The following is a 20,103-nucleotide window of genomic DNA, read 5'->3' on the forward strand; positions in this document are numbered from 1 at the left end:
ATGATTTGAGAGGTTAAGCAGAACTGTCTTAGATAAGGCACCAAAAGACAGCATATAAAAGGAAGAAAAAGATAGATTGGAATGTTTCTAGATTGTCCCTATATCATTTATTGAATAATCCATATTTCCCGCTTGAAATATCATAATAATTACATATTAAAATTGAATGTTTTTCCAACTAGGTTTTGTATTCTTTTTTAGTAATTGTTCTATTTCACCATGATTCCATATAATTTTTAACTATATGGTAGGTCAATATAGTAAGTTTCTCCCTTAGATAGAGAGAGAATATATTTCTCTAAATGTTGTTTTTCAGAGCCATTCTGAACTTCATAATTATGTTGTCTGCCAAAAGGGATCACAGTATAAATAATCTACTTAGTTATGGAACTGAGATTTTATCCTGTGTCCATGTGACTCCAGTGTCCTTGCTTTATACTACTAAATACTATTCTTTGTTCTTTTTTTGATAAAAATGAAATATTTTTTTTTATTTAGTATGAGTGAAATGTGGTCCTAATTAATATACAATTTATTGTTCTTTGTGTTTCCTTCCAATGATGATTCGAAAGTTTTACTGTTAATCTGGTATTATTATCATTATTATCACATGTAACAGATTTTGGAAAGCCTAATAAAAAGTCAGAAATAAAACTCAAAAAAAAATTGTGTGAACTTCTCATAACCGGCATGGACTCAGATGTCTGTGTTCCATATGAATGAAAGGGCATCAATCACAGAGGAGACCCTTATACCCCACTGAATGAAATTATCTCCTGTATAGATGTCAGTTGGCTTCTTTCCCTATATACCCTAATCTTGGTCAATACATTGAAGAACGTGGCCATAGTGGCATTGATGAAGGCTATGCCTGAGCTTAGCGTCCTGGACTTTCCCTGCTATCAAACTGACCTGGACAGTGCTATTACTGAACGTGTAATCTGCAAAAGGCAGAGACCAAAAATTGAGACTCTTATTTGGTATTATTACCCTGAGGACCAGAATGCTGCCATCAGGCCTATCGCATCAAGGAAGTAGATAAATACTTGCCTTCGCTGGAATGGACATATATTCTGGATATGGACTTGCCTTTCTTCATCCTAATGCTTCTACTGGCGCCATCTTTGTGGACTCACTATTATGGCAGTCTATGGATAATTGAATTAGATCAAGGAAATCATTTCACAGCGAAAGAAATGCAACAATGGGCTAATGGTCATGGAACCAACTTGTTTTACTATATGCCTTATCACCTAGAAGAAGCTGGCCTAATTGAAAGGTGGAATGGCTTGTTTGAATTCAACTGCATTACCAGTTGGGAGAGAACCCTCTGGAAAGGTAGTGTTCTGTCTTACAGAATGTATTTTATGCTTATAGAGTCCTGTCTTCCACACAGCCAGAACACACAAGCCTGGGAACCCTGCAGGGAAAGTGGTGTGGCTCTTTTGATCATTATAAAAATAATCCACCACCGAATATGTGCTTCTTGTCCTAGAAACTTTGACCTCTGTTTGTTTGAAGATTTTATTCCATAAGGGGGGTTACTTGCACTAGGGAATGCAGCTGTTGTCACCCTGAACTGGAATATGAAACTGAATCCAACCATTTGTAGGTCCTCATGCCACTGAACCAGTAAACAAAAAGAGGGTTAATCTACAGAGTGGAGCGATTAATGCTGATTACCAAGGAGAAAATTTGGTTGCTTCTAAAGTGGAAGGAAGTCCAGGGGATTTTCTGGGGTACTTGTTAGTATTTTCATGTCTAATAATATAGTATATGTAAAACCACACAAACCAAAAATAGCAGAATGACTGAAGACTCAAACCCTTTGAGATAAAAGTTTAGATCAGTTTACCTGGTGAAGAATGGAGTGTGGCTGAGGTGCTGACTGAGGGAAAAAAATATGGAATAGAAATTGAAGGAAGAAACCATTGATATTAACTATGAACTTAAGACCAGTAACAGAAATGAGGACTGGTAGCTTTTTGTATTTTCTCTATGCTTGTTAAATTCAAGAGTTCATATGTATATACAAATAATTCTCTCCTTCCCACTTCCCATTCTCTGTCTTCCCAAATGAAAAATTATAAAAGCATTATTGAAAGTTAGTTTTAAAGCTTAGTCTTTAGGTTACTGTGTATGTGCAGTGAGACCATGACTAAATTTGATGAATAAATTAACAGAACCCACAATGCATAGAATGATTGTGGGACTATGTGTCATTTTATTCTAGGAAAGAATGAGAACTTCTTTACTTGCAACAAATATAAATGCAAATATCTAGGAGTATATTTAATGAAAGATACAAAAGATTTATACAAGGAGAACTATGAAACATTGAAAAAAGAAATTGTATATGATGTAAACAGATGGAAAAATCTATGTTGTTCATGGATTGGTAGAATCAATATTGTCAAATGTCAGTATTACCTAAAGTGATCTACAGAATTAATGCAATCCCCATCAAAGTACCACCAGTATTCTTTACAGATCTAGAAAAAATAATTCTTCCCTTTGTATGGAACCAGAAAAAACCTCGTGTAGCCAAAGCAATCTTAAGTAAAGAAAAAAAAAATAATAAACTGGGAGGCATAAGTCTTCCTGACTTCAAGCTGTACTATAAAGCAATAATAGTTAAATAAGCCTAATACTGGCATAAGAACAGAAGTATCAATGTTTGGAAGAGAATTGAGATACCAGAGATGAAACCATCAGCATACGGCAACCTAATCTTTGATAAAGCAGACAAAAATATACAATGGGGAAAAGAATCTCTCTTCAATAAATGGTGCTGGGAAAACTGGATAGCTACATGCATAAGACTGAATCAGGATCCCTACCTCACACCTCTCACAAAAATTCACTCAAGATAGATAGCAGATTTAAACCTAAGGCATGAACCCTTAAAACCCTAGAAGAAGATATTGGGAAAACCCTATCAGACATTGGTCTAGGCAAAGAATTTTTGAGGAAGACTCCCAAGGCAGTCATCGCAGCATCAAAAATAAACAAATGGGATCGGATCAAATTAAAAAGTTTCTGCACAGCCAAGGAAACTATCATTAGAGAAAATAGACAACCCACTGAATGGTAGAAAATATTTGCTCTTTACACCTCTGATAAAGGTCTAATAACAAGAATCTATCTAGAACTCAAAAGAATTAACAAGAAAAAAGCAAACAATCCTATTAAAAATGGGCAACGGAAATGAACAGAAACTTCTCCAAAGAAGACAGAATAATGGCCTGCAAACATATAAAAAATGCTCAACATCTCTAATCATTAGAGAAATGCAAATCAAAACCACAACGAGATACCACCTAACTAACCCCAGTGAGAATGGTCTGTATCAGGAGATCCCAAAACAGCAAATGCTGGCCAGGATATGGAGAGTCAGGAACACTTTTACACTGCTGGTGGGACTGCAAATTAGTGCAACCCTCGTGGAAAAGAAATTGGAGATACCTCAAACAGCTAGCAATAGAAATACCATTTGACCCAGCAATAGCATTAGTAGGCATTTACCCAAAAGAGCATAAGACATTCTCTTATAAAGACATCTGCACCTGAATGTTTATGGCAGCACAATTCACTATTGCATGGTCATGGAAACAACCCAAGTGCCTGTTAATTCATGAGTGGATAATCAAAATTTGGTATTTGCTCACAATGGAATATTACTCAATTCTAAGAAACGGCAGTGAGCTAGCACCGTTTATGCTATCCTGGATTAAGCTTAAGCCTGTTATCCAAAGTGAGGCCACACAAGATCAGGAAAATGGGCTCCACATCTACTCGGCATCAAATTGGTACTGACTGATTAACACTATGGCGCTCAAATGGTAGTACTGTTCACCAGGGATTCGGGAGTGGGGAAGACCCACATGTTAGGGATGTGGCGAGCACTGTGGAGGGGGAGGGCTAACCTCTAACCCTTCTAAGCGAGAGGCAAAGATATAAAATGGAACCAAAATGTAAAAAAAAAAAAACATAAAAAACATAAAACAAACACAAAAATGTTTATAGGGTGGCAGACAGGTGGGAGGGGAGAGGAAGGGAAGGGTGTATACTTACATAATGAGCGGGATGCGCCCCAGCTGGAGGATGGACATACTTGAAGCTCTAACACGGCAGGGGTTGGGGGAAGGGTGGCAAGGGCAATATATGTAACCTTAACAATATTTGTACCCCCATAATATGAAATGAAAAGAGTAAAAAAAAGAATATAAATGCATTTTGCTATACAGAGAGATATAATTATTTCACTGTTATAAATGAGTTCAAATGTGTAGAATAATATAGAAGCTGAGTGTTCCAGAGCAGTAGACTGTCAATTATCAATTTATCGCCCTTAAGCTCCAGATGAATCCTTTCATATAAGCTCTATGATGAAATTTCAGTGAAATTGAACAAGGAAATTTCTTTGAGCATTTGTCTTTTAAAGTGAACATGATATTAAGCTTTCTCCATACCTGGCCCTGGAGGGACACTGCTGGAAGAAGACACTTCTTGCAATCTCTGGAGAAGATCAGGAGGGAGAGAGGTCTAGGTGTGAGAATATATAGTAGATTTTGTCCCAGGCAGGTACCTAGAACACCATCTACTTAAGCCTGGCCATGTAATTTATACAGCTGTTAATATAGAAACAGAGCCCTGTGTAACATGCTTGAGGCTCTCTGTGGCCTGAAGGTCACATGTTGAGCAATATTTCTTTCTGCAAATAGACTGCTGCCATACTAGTTAGTTCCTGTTCTCTGAATGCCCTCTGTCAACACTGGCACCTGAACTTAACTGTATGCCCGGGTCACTAGGTGCTGCTTACCTCTTCCCTGGTCTGTACTCTTATTGTTTTCCCAGCATCACTATACAAGCTCTCTCCTACTAAGCCAGCAAACTTCACTGATGGACCTATCTTTCTCTACTTCATTGTGCACCCCTTCCAACTTTGTCTTTACCTTGGGCACTCTCTCATGTCAAGAAATTTCTAGTAGTACAGAGAGTTTCCTTATATATCATAGTTACATTTTATTATAGCTAAACATTCTCTATGTTAAATGTCTCCTTTTATAAATTCCTGTGTAGTGCCTGCCTCCTGGTTGGACCCAAACTTTGCTATAGGAACTTTTTCTAATGCTATCCATGAGGAACCATGGTGTGGCTAATAATATCAGCAAGACTTCAGAATGAAATTGTTATACAAGTACCCCCAAATAATGGATGCTCTGTGTGTGTTAACACATAGTGGGAGGTTGCAAGTAGGAGCCTGCAAAACAACTAAGAAAACACAAAAATGATATAGAGTTGAAACAAAGTTATATGCGTGAATTGAGTTATTGACTTAATATCATACTTAAGTTTCTCAAAATAGACTGATGTTGAAGTTTTACCCTATTATACATTTTACTTAAGGCATTTTGTTTGTCAAATTGATGTGAATATTAATAGCTATATTAAGTGGTCACTTATATATGTATACAAAATCAAAAATTGAAAGAAAAAATACTAGGCATCATCATGACTAGGATATAAGCCCTAATATTTGTAAATAATCTTGAACTTTCACCTATTAAATTGCACGTATAAGCATCAGGACTGACAGAAGTGGGAGTTTGGTGGGTAGGATTACATTGCCACCAGAGACTGGAAATGAAAGGGAAAATAGATTGAGTATTATTTCTATATGCTACCAAGAGAACGTTTCCTGAACACATAGAGTTACAGCCTCTATATTTAAAAACAGATTCTGGAGGGGCCGGATCAAGATGGCAGACGAGAAACACTGCCAGACAGAGTGTCTCTGCAGAAAAGACAGATTCTAGTAGAAATTAGAAGAGAGAAGCTGGCAGACGAACATACATCGGACGAGGGTCAGAAGGAGGGGTACCTGAGACCATGGGAGACTCCACAGAGGATGTTGCAGAGGTGAACTGGAAACAGAGATCTTCGGAGCAGCCTGGAGACCAGTGGCAGGGGAGGTGCAGCGATTAACTCTCCCCTCCCTTGCATCTCCGACTGCTGGTGGGCTCCCCAGTGGGTCGAGAGACCTGTGGACACCAGTCCTGAGACAGCCACAACCAGTGAGCAATAAGCCTGTAGTTGATGCGGCACAGGGCTCCCAACTCCTGCAGGGCACTCCCCCGTGCACAGAACCGAGCCGTGCGGCAGGTGCCATATTGCCTCCTTCTCCCCTTCCCTGACCCTATCTGCAGCTGCTGAGAGAGACAACACAGCCACCAGCCAGAGACACCTCCAGGGAACGGGACCTTCCCTTTTGGGGCCCTACAGCTGACTGAGGGAAACTCAGACTGTGAGCTCCCTAACCTCCAGCCCTCCCAGGTGCTGCTGGCACGGTGATCCAAGGAGAACGGGGCAGACCCTGAAGCTGAGATACATAGACCCAGCTTGGGCTCCCTGTGGGCGAATTGGGACTGGTACTCCCCTCCCTGGTGGGGATATAGTTTGAACTCTGGGACCCAGAGGTCAGACCTACAGACCAGATCTCGTGCACCGAGGTCTCGCATTGCCTGGGACACAGAAGGGATATATGCGAACAGCCTACTGAGGTGTGTGTGCCTTCAGGGGAAGATCAGCGTCCTAGAGGGAAACCCTCCTCCCAAAGGGAGGCTGTGCACCCAGGTGGCATTCCTGGGCAGGGAAACTCCCGGCTGACATCACAGCCAGGGGAGGCCTGGTGGCGTGAGGTCTGGCCGGCTGGCAGAGGCCCAGGAGTACCTGCAGAGTTGGGAAGGGTGGAAATGAGCGAGACCCACTCCAGATTGCAGGTCTTAGCCCCACCCCCACACGTAGACTTTCTAACTGAGCAGGGCCACTCAAGCCCCTCCTTGACAGCTTTTCCTGGAAGCATAAAACAGAACTTTGACCCCTGCTAAAGGCATTGGTGGTGCCTGAGGGCAGGCTTACCTAACCCAGCTCCACCCAGACTCACTCTCAGACCAGCCCTCACTGAGAGGGAGAAAAGGACACACCTGTAAGTCCCAGGCCCCCACTGACAACCTGAGGCTCTAGAGTGCCTCTCTAGAAGAACAAGAGGTGGTCACAGGTCACAAAAACAACAGCATAGCCTGTTCCCCCAAGCAAACACCACCTACTGACAAGTAGGACATCTTGCACACCCTTTTCACGGCACCTACTGATTCATTATATAGGGAGTGGTCAAATCTCACCCACAGACACCGCCTACCAGCTCAGAAACTAAACAAGCCATGTGAATACCCAAACGAAAACCTAAAGGAAAGAAGCAACAGCTGATCAACATGGGAAGAAATCAGCAAAGGAACTCTGGAAATATGAAGAACCAAATGGAAACCACACCCCCAAAGAGGAGCACCAGCCCCTTAGAAACAGACACCAAACAAAATCAGGCAAGCAAAATGACAGAAGAGGAATTCCGAATATGGATCATAAGAAAATTCAACGACCTGCAAGAACAACTCAATAACCAACACAAAGAAACCACAAAAAGCCTCCAGGACCTAGAACAAAAGTTCACTAAAGAAATAGACACAATGAAGAAAAGTTTAACCGAACTCCTGGAAATGAAGAATCAATTCAGGGAACTACAAAATACAGTGGAAAGTCTCAAGAACAGGGTAGATGAAACAGAAGAAAGAATATCAGAGCTTGAAGATAACACCCTCCAATTAAATAAAACCGTCACAGAGATAGAGCAGAGAAACAAGAGAAAAGAGCAAAGCCTACAAGAGATGTGGGATTATGGGAAGAAACCTAATGTGATGGTCATAGGGTTACCAGAAGGGGAAGAAGACAACACTCAAGGGTTGGATAAGCTATTTGAAGACATAATAGAGGAAAATTTCCCAGGCCTTGCTCAAAATCTCGATATACAAGTTCAAGAAGCTCAGAGGACCCTTGGGAGATTCAGTGCAAACAGGAAGACATCACAAGATGCAATCATTATACTGACCAAAATATCAACTAAAGAGGCCCTTCTAAGAGCTGTAAGATGAAAGAAGCAAGTAACATACAAGGGAAAGCCAATTCGAATAACACCAGACTTTTCTACTGACTTTACAAGCAAGGAGAGACTGGGGCCCCATTCTCACTCTTCTGAAAAAGAACAATGCCCAGGCTAGAATCTTATTCCCTGCAAAACTAAGTTTTGTATATGAAGGAGAAATCAGGACATTTTTAGATAAGGAAAGACTGAGGTAATTCACCAAGACAAGACCAGCCCTTCAAGAAGTGCTCAAAACAGTGTTACCCACGGATTAGCACAATAAACACTCATGAATGTAAACCTACTCAAAACTAAAGATCAAAGCATAGACAGTACAACGGCTCAAGAGAGAAAACAAAGCAACAAAGTTCAACCCAACATAATGAACAGAAATCTGCCCTATGTATCAGTTATCTCAATAAATGTGAATAGCTAGAACTCCCCACTCAAGAGACATAGGCTGGCCGAATGGATAATAAAACATAAGCCAAGTATATGCTGCCTTCAGGAAACACATCTATCCTGCAAAGATGCAATTAGACTAAAGGTAAAGGGGTGGAGAACGATATTTCAAGCAAATGGAAGCCAAAAGAAAGCTGGCATGAAGGTGCTGATTACAGATAACTTAGTTTTTAAATCAACAAAAGTATTATAAGACAAAGAAGGTCACTATATAATGGTGAAGGGTACAATTCAACAAGACATAACAATTCCAAATATATATGTACCCAACCTTGGGGCACCCAGATTCATAAATCAAACTATACTTGATCTAAACAAATGGATAAACAACAACACCATAATAGTTAGAGATTTTTTTTTTAATCAATGAAGCCACAGTTTATTTGAAAAGACTATGAAAACACAAAAATCTTTGATAGGAATAGTCAAAGTGAAAAAGAGAAGAGAGTGAAAGATAAATAACATATGGAACATATTGAATAAGAAATGATAATTTTTATAAGAAAATACAGTATACAGCTTTATAGGAAAACAACATAAAAAAACTTGGATGAAATTAAGAAAACAAGCTAGAAAGTTTACTCAAGAAAACTAGCCGATTAACCATAGAAATCAAAGATCCCAAAGAATTTGCAGACCCAGATGATTTTACAGACAAGTTTTAACTAAACTTTTAAGTAATATAATTATAATAGTAGTAATTATGGGTGTTTATTGAACTGTTACAGTGTCCTAGAAAGTATTAAGTACTTTAACACATATACTCACCAGCAAACTGGTATTAGCTGAGTAGCACCTAAGTGGACACATAGGTACTGCAGTAACAGGGTATTGGGGAGGGGGGAGGGGAGAGGGGGACGGGTATATACATACATAATGAGTGACATGTGCACCATCTGAGGGATGGTCATGCTGGAGAATCAGACTTGTGGGGGTAGGGGGGAAAGGGCATTTATTAAAACCTTAAAATCTATACCCCATAATATGCTGAAATAGTTGGAGATTTTAACACCCCACTGACAGCACAGGACATATCCTCCAAACAGAAAATCAACAAAGAATTATGGACTTAAACAGAACCCTAGAAAAAATGGGTCTGACTGATATTTACAGGACATTCTACCCAAAACCACTGAATATACATTCTTCTCATAAGCTCATGGGTCATTCTCTAAGATTGACCATATCCTAGGACACAATGCACATCTCAAACAATTTAAAAAAATATAAATTATACCATGTATCTTTTCAGACCACAATGGAATAAATGTAGAAATCAGTCCTAACAGGAGTCCTCATTTCTACACAAAGTCATGGAAACTAAACAACCTTCTGCTGAATGATCACATCATAAACGAGGAAATCAAGATGGAAATCTAAAGATTCTTTGAACTAAACGACAAAGATGACACAAGTTACCAAAACCTGTGGGACACAGCTAAAGCAGTCCAGAGAGAAAAGTTTATTTCCATAAATGCCTATATCCAAAAATCGAAAAGATCATAAATAGACAACCTAACAAATTGTCTCAAAGAGTTGGAAAATGAACAGACCAACCCCAAACCCAGCAGAAGAAGTGAAATAATTAACATCAAATCAGAACTAAATGAAAGTGAAAACAGGGAAACTATACAAAATATTAAAAAAACAAAAAGTTGGTTCTTTGAAAAAATAAACAAAATTGACACACCACTGGCTAGACTAATGAAAACAGAAAAGAAAAATCTCTAATAAGCTCCATCAGGAACAATAAAGGAGAAATTACAACTGATGCAACAGAGATACAAGATATAATTTACAAATACTACAAAAACCTTTATGCACACAAACTGGAAAATGTGGAGGAAACGGGAAATTTCTTAGAAACACACTGCCTCCCTAGGCTTAACCAGGAAGAAATAGAATTCTTGAACAAACCAAGTCTGAAATTGAAACAGCAATAAAAAACCTTCCTAAAAAGAAAAGTCCTGGACCAGATGGTTTCACACCCGAATTTTACCACACCTACAAAGAACTGGTGCCTATCCTGCACAAAATATTCCACAACATCGAGAAGGATGGAATCTTCCCCAACACATTTTATGAAGCAAATATAACCCTGATACCAAAACCAGGAAATGATGCAATAAAAAAAGAAAACTACAGACCAATATCCCTTATGAATATAGATGCAAAAATCCTCAACAAAATCCTAGCCAATCAAATCCAGGTGCTTGTCAAGAAAATAATTCGTCATAACCAAGTGGGCTTCATCCCAGGGATGCAGGGATGGTTCAACATACACAAATCTATAAATGTAATTCACCATATAAACAAAGCAAAAACAAAGACCATATGATCCTCTCAATAGACGCAAAGAAAGCATTTGACAAAATTCAACACCCTTTTATGATAAGAACGCTCAACATAATAGGCATAGACAGGGCTTACGCAAAAATGGTACAAGCCATATATGACAAACTCATAGCCAATATCTTACTGATTGGGTAAAAATTGAAAGCATTCCCACTTAGAACTGGAACAAGACAAGGTTGTCCAATAACTCCACTTCTGTTCAACATAGTGCTGGAAGCCCTCACTACAGCAGTCAGACAAGAGAGGGGAATTAAGGGCGTCCAAACGGGAGCAGAAGAGATCAAACTCTCACACTTTGCTGATGAAATGATATTATACCTAGAAAACCCCAAGGCTTCATCCAAGAGACTCCTTGATTAGATAAATGAATTTAGTAAAGTCTCAGGATACAAAAGCAATACACAGAAATCAGAGGCATTCATATACGCCAACAACATTCAAAGTGAGAACCAAATCAAAGACTCAATTCCCTTCAAAATAGCAAGAAAGAAAATAAAGTACCTTGGAATATATTTAACTAAGGAGGTAAAAGACCTCTACAGGGAGAACTATGAAACACTGAATAAGGAAATAGCAGAGGACGTAAACAGATGGAAGAATATACCATTCCTATGGGTCGGCAGAGTCAACATTGTTAAAATTTCTATACTACCTAAAGTGACCTACAGAGTCAATGCAATCCCTATCAAAATACCATCATCATTTTTCACAGATATAAAAAAAATAATTTTACACTTCATATGGAATCAGAGAAGACCCCGTATAGCAAAATCAATCCCAGGCACTAAAAACAAAATAGGAGGTATCAATTTACCACACTTCAAACTATACTACAAGGCTATAGTAATTAAAACAGCTTTTTACTGGCACAAGAACAGGGACATTGACCAGTAGAACAGAACAGAGAACCCAGATATTAAAGCATCCTCATATAACCAACTAATATTTGACAAAGCAGACAAAAACATACACTGGGGAAAAGAATCCTTATTCAATAAATGGTGCTGGGAAAACTGGATAGCCACATGTAGAAGACTGAAACAAGACCAACACCTTTCACCTCTCAAAAACATCAACTCATGCTGGGTAACATACTTGAACCTTAGGGGTGAAGCTATTAGAATTCTAGAGGAAATTGTTGGAAATACTCTTCTAGACATTGGCCTAGGCAAAGAATTTATGAAGAAGACCCCAAAGCCAATCACAATAGCAAAAAAAAATAAACAAATGGGACCTAATGAAATTAATAAGCTTCTACATAGCCAAAGAAACTGTCAAGAGAGCAAACAGACAACCCACAGAATGGGAGAAAAATTTTGCAAGCTACACATCTGATAAAGGGCTGATAACTAGAATCTATTTAGAACTCAGGAAAATCAGCAAGAAAAAAATCAACCCTATCAAAAGATGGGCAAAGGACATGAACAGAAACTTCTCAAAAGAAGAGAGAATAATGGCCAACAAACAAATGAAAAAATGTTCAACATCTCTAATCATCAGGGAAATGCAAATCAAAACCACAATAATATGTTACTTAACTCCAGTGAGAATGACCTTTATCAAAAAGTCCCCAAACAATAAATGCTGGCGTGGATGCAGAGAGAGAGGAACACTCCTACACTGCTGGTGGGACTGCAAACTAGTTCAACCTCTGTGGAAAGCAATATGGAGATACCTCAAAGGTATACGAGTAGATCTACCATTTGATCCAGCAATTCCAGTACTGGACATCTACCCAAAAGATCAAAAGTCACTTTATGAAAAAGACACCTGCACTCGAATGTTTTTAGCAGCACCATTCACAATTGCAAAGCTAGGGAAACAACCCAAGTGCCCATTGATTCATGAGTGCATTAATAAAATGTGGTATTTGTATAGCATGGAATACTACTTAGCTTTAAGAAACAATGGTGATATAGCACCTCTTGTATATTCCTGGGTAGAGCTGGAACCCATTCTACTAAGTGAGGTATCTCAAGAATGGAAAAACTAGCACCACATGTACTCACCAGCAAATTGGTATTAACAGATCAACACCTAAGTTGACATATAGGAAAAACATTTATCGGGTGTCGGGAGGGTGGGAGGGGGGAGATGGGGAGGGGTATATACAACCACCACGAGTAAGATGTGCAACGTTTGGGGGATGGACATGCTTGAAGCTCTTACTCGAGGAGGGAGGGGGGCATGGGAAATATAAGTAACCTTAACACTTGTACACCCATAATATGCTAAAAAACAAAACAAACAAAAAAAAACAAACAAAAAAATAAAAGCAGATTCTGATGGGTCAGTAACAACCCGTGCTATTTTTAGTGAACACCAAATAAACAAGTATATTAAGGAAGAAGGAATAAACAGCAAAGAGAGGTTACTCTTCACAGTAATCAGAATAGTGGTAATTATTTTCACAAATAAAAATTTATTGAACAATTTTATTGTTCTCAGTGGTTTAAAAAACACCAAAAAATATACCATATAATCCATGACCACAACAGATTCAATCCATTTTTGACATAAATAAAACAAAATGATATAAGAAGATCTTAACTCGTTAGTAATATTGAGTTCAAAGGAGTGGTGAGTTAATGGGGGAAGTTGTAAAAGACCGCCTTGTAGAATAGTATTGTCCTGCATGCTGTGAATTGGACAGCTTGGGAACACACAGGAGAGCCTGGTTTCTGTTTGGCATGGCCAGTATAAATTTAAATAGTGTCTAGGTGTACTTTCTTTATCAGTAATTACTGTTAATTTGAAAAGTTAATATTATGTATAAATTTAAAAATTAATAATTTGGGGAATATACTTTTTTAATATTAATGCAAGAAGAAAGCAATCATTGTTATTTGGATTTTAAAAATCCCTTGTTCATCTCAATTGAACTATTTATATTTCAGTATAATCATCCATACATGGATATACATAAATCTATTTTAAATTAATCTAAAATACATTATGATTAGAGGTAAATGTTATAAAATTTAATTTTCTAACTTGGCCAAGTGATTTTTAAATAACTATATCATGCAGTTATTTCCTGCTTAATTGTTAGAAAAATAACTAGGGTGATTGAATATGTTCCAATCTTTACTTACTTCAACCCAATATATTACATAAACAGTTGTGATATATATGCTGACGTCCATATACATACAGACCTAATAATAAAAATATTTAATAACTATTGCCATACTTATTCACTTGCAAGTTTACTATTAATTTGAAGTTAAATAATATCTATTTTAGGCATGTGATAGAGTCCAAATAATATTTTTCCTAATTTATTACTTTATTACTGTCAAAATATCTTTTCAGCCACTGAGCTACATACTGGATGTGATTTTCATTACATAACTTAAAAAAAAGACTAGAAGTGTATTGTAGGATTTTATGTTCTTCCCTAAAGTCTGGTCCTATTCAATAAGCAGAAATGCTGAAGCAATTTTAGAAAGATTTGATCTTCATGTGAATCAATAATTTACATAAAGTTTGTGCAATGGAAATTAAATGATTTTTATTATAGGGAAAGTGACAGCAACTGAGTTATAAATAGTTTATTCTTATATAAGAAGACATTTCTCTTGGAAAAATGGAGAAAAGTTTCCCTATAGTCTGATTTTCAATGTAAGTCCTATAATGATTAATAAAACTTACAAGCATCAGTGTCTAATTTATGGACACTTACAAATTCTCCATCCACTGGGAATCTGAATAATGAATCAAATTCCTTTTCAGATTAGTAAATAGAGCTTAGATGGGTTTTGACAACATGGAAGAGAGTTCAGATCTGGAATTCTGTAATAAAATATAAATTTTTAAAGCTACAATTTTTAAATATCATCCTGGATGAAGTTATAGCACTATCTTCCAAGAGCCTTGGAAAATAGAAATGTCACCAAAAATATTCACTAAATATATACAAGTTCAGTGTATTCACTCTTACTCAAGAGTATGTTAGAAGAGGTTGTGAGTTTATACCTTGGGAAAAGAAGCTTTATTTGCTACCTGGCTGTGTACCACGAAATTCCTGATAATTAAAAAAAATTCTCATGTCCTTATTGAAATACCTTATATTGTAGTCACAGTGAAAATCAATATAAAATAATAAGTATTTAAAATAATGTCCGTGAAATAAATTATGTGGATGCCCATATATATATTATTACAAATATACATATATAATGAATGTTATCTTTAGGACTAAATGAAAAAAAGAGGGGCATTAGAAAGTAGAATTTAGCAGACAGCAAAGCATGAAGATAATTAGGTAGCTCACTCTCCAGACTTAGCTTTCCTTAGCACCTTCATGAATGCTCTGGCCACTTCCTTGTTGCGGAGGCTGTAGATGAGAGGGTTCAGCATGGGAGTGAGGATGGCGTAGAAAACAGACACCATCTTGTCCTGGGTGGGTGAACGATCAGAAGTGGGCCGCATGTACATGAACAGGGCTGCTCCATAGTACATTCCCACCACCATGAGGTGGGAGGAACAGGTGGCAAAAGCTTTGCGGCGACCCTCCCCTGACGCCATGTGAATGACAGCCAGAATAACACGGGCATAGGAAGCAATTATGATTGCTACAGGGAAAACAATCATTACTATACAGCAGATGAAAAGAACCTCTTCAAATGTTGATGTGTCATTGCATGAGAGGATCAGTAGGGATGGGAAGTCACAGAAGAAGTGAGCTATTTCCCGAGACCCACAATAGGAGAAGGAAAATGTAGCTACAGCATCAATGATACCATCTGTAGAGCCCAGGAGCCAGGAGGAGGCAGCCAGAAGTCCACAGATTTTGGAGCTCATGAGACTGGTGTATCTTAGAGGGTGACAAATGGCGATATAGCGATCATAAGCCATGACAGCCAGCAGGAAGCATTCAGAGCCAAGCAGTGATGTATAGAAGAAAATTTGTGTGGCACAGCCAGCCACAGAGATGGACCTGCTGCCAGACAAGTAGTTGAAAGCCATCTTGGGTACGGTGGTGCAGATTAGGGTGAGGTCCATGAGGGACAGTTGGCTGAGGAGGAAGTACATTGGGGTGTGGAGGTGGGGGTCCAGGTAGATCAGGAGAACCATGGCTGAGTTCCCCAGGAAGGCCACTGCAAAGATGATCAAGACAAGAGTGAAGAGGAAGGTGTGGGTGGGGCTGTGATCGAAGATTCCCAGCAGGATGAAGTCAGAGCTGAAGGTCTGGTTCCCCCACACCATCATGATCATGCTTTTTTATGTAGCTAGTGCCACAGAAAGTGAAACCAGTTGATTAGTTTGGTAAACATTTACCCAGTGACTTATAAAGCATGTGATCCTGTTAAATTCTATAGGTCAATGATCAAACAGCAAAAGCAGGATCAGTAAAGAAAATGATTAGAAGCAAGGTATCAGAAAGCAATAATGTGCTGTTGGCACTGCTTCATTTTTGAAATTGTGGAGCTTCTCCTAAGTTTAGCTTCTATGAATACTTTTTATCCTCAATAAAAAATTAGAGTAACAATAATCTTGCATGATTGATAAGAGTTTTTATAAAAAGAATAGGTTTCAAAAAGCACATAGACAATGAGCCTGAAATATCAAAAGTCTTTTACAGATAAATTGATAGAGAAATTTGGCTCCAATCAGCATGTGGCCAACCCAATCATAGAAATCAAGAATAAGAAACAAAATAAAACTATATGTTTATTACTGTACAGTTTAGAGTATTTGGTTTATAATTTATAGTAAATACAATTTATAGTAAATATCCTACACAGTACAAAGATAAACAGAGAAAAGATTCTTCAATTATATAAATCTAAAACCTGGGCCATTTTTTCTATACCCAATGTTATGGGATGAATTGTATTTTTCCCCAGAAAAAAATATTCAGCATTTGAACTTGTGTGGAAATGCAGCCATAAAAAATCCATAATATTTCTAAAAGAAAATGTTGGAAAAACTCTTATAGACATCGGCCTAGGGAAAGAATTTATGAAGAAGGCACCAAAGGCAATCATGGCATCTACAAAAATAATTAAATGGGACTTGATCAAATTAAAAAGCTTCTGCACAGCCAAAGAAACTGTCATTACAGCAAATAGACAACCTACAGAAAAGGAGAAAATATTTGCATGCTATACATCTGATAAAGGGCTGACAACTAGAGTCCTATAGAACTCAGGAAAATCAGTAAGAAAAATGAAACAACCCCATTAAAAAGTGGGCAAAAGACATGAACAGACACTTTTCAAAAGAAGATAGACTAATGGCCAAAAACATATGAAAAAATGCTCAACATCTCTAATCATGAGGGAAATGCAAACCAAAATCACAATGAGATATCACCTAACTATAGTGAGAATGGCCTTTTATAAAAAAGTCCAAAAACAACAAATGTTGGCATGGATGCAGAGAAATGGGAACACTCATACCCTAATGGTGGGACTTCAAACTAGTACAACCTTGAACTACAACTCCCTATTGAAAGTAGTAGGGAGATATCCCAAAGAACTAAAAGTAGAATTACCATTTGATCCAGCAATCCCATTACTGGGCATCTACCCAAAGGCAAATAGGACTTTCTATGAAAAAGACATCTACATTAGAATGTTTATAGCAGCACAATTCACAATTGGAAAGATGTGGAAACAACTCAAGGGACCATCAAATACATGAGTTGATTAACAGAACGTGGCATATGTATACCATGGAGTACTACTCACCCATAGAAAATGATGAGGTCCCTATTGTATTATCCTGGATGGAGCTGGAGCCCATTGTTCTAAGTGAAGTATCACAAGAATGGGAAAAAGAAGCACCACATGTACTCACCATTTAATTGGTACTATTTGATCAACACTAATGTGCACATATGGGAAGTAACATTCATAGGGTCTCAGACAGGGGAAAAGGAGAGGAGGGGATGGGTAAATTTACATCTCGTGGATGTGGTGTATGCTGTCTGGGAGATGAGCATGCTTGTCAGGCAGTGCAAAGGCAATTTATATAACCAAAGCATTTTTACCCCTGTAATACTTTGAAATAATAAAAACATAAAATTAAAAGGAAAAACTCTGCCTTAAATATATAAAAAAAAATATTAGTTAAGCTGAATTCATATTGGGCCTCCAATATGACTGATGTCCTTACAACAAAGATGACCATATGAAGACAGAGACACCAGGAGAATGCCCTGTGATAATGGAGGGAGGGATTGCAGTGATGCACCTGCAGACCAAGGGATGCCAGTCACCGTTGGTAACCACCAGAAGCTAGAGAGAGAAATGGAAGAGATTCTCCCTCTTAGTGTCTTCAGAAGTAACTTACCCTGCTAAAATCTTTGCTTCTGACTTCCAGTCTCCAGAATTGTAAGGGAATATTTTTTTTGTTATTTTAAGCCAAACAGTTGTGATACTCTGTTATGGCATTCCTGGGAAACTATAATAGTACACCCAATATCTCTTGTATGGAATATGTATATACAAAAATAATTCAGGGCCGGGCGCTGTGGCTCACGCCTGTAATCCTAGCTCTTGGGAGGCCGAGGCGGGTGGATTGCTCAAGGTCAGGAGTTCGAAACCAGCCTGAGCAAGAGCGAGACCCCGTCTCTACTATAAATAGAAAGAAATTAATTGGCCAACTGATATATATATAAAAAATTAGCCAGGCATGGTGGCACATGCCTGTAGTCCCAGCTACCCGGGAGGCTGAGGCAGAAGGATCACTCGAGCCCAGGAGTTTGAGGTTGCTGTGAGCTAGGCTGACGCCACGGCACTCACTCTAGCCTGGGCAACAAAGCGAGACTCTGTCTCAAAAAAAAAAAAATAATAATAATTCAGAAAAGCTTGAGGTCTGCCTATTCAAGCAATACATACTGAGTTTTGTCTATGTTTTGGGCACTGGGGATAGAGCAGTGATCAGGACAAATAAATAAATAAATAAAGCCCCTGTCCATACAGGTCATAATGAGTGGGATCAGTGGGCGACAGAGAAAGCAATTTATGTCATAAGAGGATAAATGCCATGGAGAAAAGTAAGTCAAAGAAGGGTGTCAGAATTGCATCCGAGTGCTCAACTTCAAATAGAGTATTCAGGGAAGACCTCACTCATGTGGTGGCATTTGGCAAAGCTTGGAGGAAGCGAGAAAGAGTTATCTATGTATGAGTCCCACAAAATGTAATGTAATAAATAGAAGATGTATGGAAAATTAGACATGTACAGAAGGTTTTAGGAATAGTTAGAGTTTTCTAATTTAACGGTATATTTCTTATTTGTTGTGTGGCATTTTTATATTATTGTATGAGGTAATAAATGTATGAAGAAAATCAATACATGAGGGAAAGTGATTCTAGGCAATAAAAAATGAGATCATAAACAGAAAGACAAGCCTGGTGAATAATTAGACAGGAATGTACTTTTACTTATTTGTTCATGCATCATATTTTTATGAAGACACTAAACCACATATACAAACTGAGCAATCTAGGAGTGGCAAGAGAGTTGGAATAAATCAGCAGAGGAGGTAAGATCTTGAATCAGCCTCATAAGCCTGAGTACAATTATTTAAATGGGGAGATGTAAATATTTACGTAAAGTGTGAATCATATTGTAGGTAAGAAAGGGAAAAACTCAAAAGTATTTATACATTTAAATTTAAGAATGATTGTAACCTGGGAATACTAATCTACCAAAAAGTGCCTCTGTAGGGCTGGAAATGTAGAAAAGGAACCTCATTATGCGAACCTCAGGAGATGAAAGTAACAATTTCTAAGAGAAATCATTTTAGTTAATCAGCAATGAAGGGAGGAACAGGCCTAAATTCCCTCCATTCCTGGTAGGGAGATACATATATCAGACAAATGGTTATCAAAAAGTCGGCTAGATCTGGTTATTGATCATTCAGATCCAGGTTCAGACAATTCTTGAGAATCAGGAATGAGTATCTCTGGGTTCTCCTTGGAGCTAGGGGTGGAGGTGATTCCCCACCACAGAGTACCCTTATGTTAGCTGTAAGAGGAGGTAGGCTTCAAGGTCAGGGAAAAATACATTTTATTGCCTCAGTAAAATGAGCCAGTATTTATACAACTAATTTGACTTCTATAAAATAATTCAATTTAAGTTACTTTGTGGAACCACCTATTTTGAATATATCATATCATAGGCTTCCCAGTTACCTTTATCATATCAAATTTTGTAATACTCCAATTTTTCTAAACAAGATTGTATTACCTCAGATTTCCACCATGATTTTTTTAGTCTGTCTGTAGTATGACTTCAGGAAAGAAGATATCTCATCAAATTATCCCATACATGTGCTTCTTTTAAGTTGACAA

At 38.0% G+C, this 20,103-nt stretch overlaps 1 protein-coding gene across 1 annotated transcript; it reads right to left on the bottom strand.

Moving 5' to 3' along the window:
* Positions 1–15,067: 15,067 nt before the first annotated feature.
* On the bottom strand, positions 15,068–16,009 carry LOC105867756 (olfactory receptor 2M3). The gene has a single exon (XM_012758105.2). The coding sequence runs from the start codon at positions 16,007–16,009 to the stop codon at positions 15,068–15,070; it is 942 nt and encodes a 313-aa protein (XP_012613559.2).
* Between the last annotated feature and the right edge of the window lie 4,094 nt (positions 16,010–20,103).

The sequence above is a fragment of the Microcebus murinus genome, chromosome 13, assembly GCF_040939455.1.
Source record: "Microcebus murinus isolate Inina chromosome 13, M.murinus_Inina_mat1.0, whole genome shotgun sequence".
NCBI classification, from domain to species: domain Eukaryota; kingdom Metazoa; phylum Chordata; class Mammalia; order Primates; family Cheirogaleidae; genus Microcebus; species Microcebus murinus.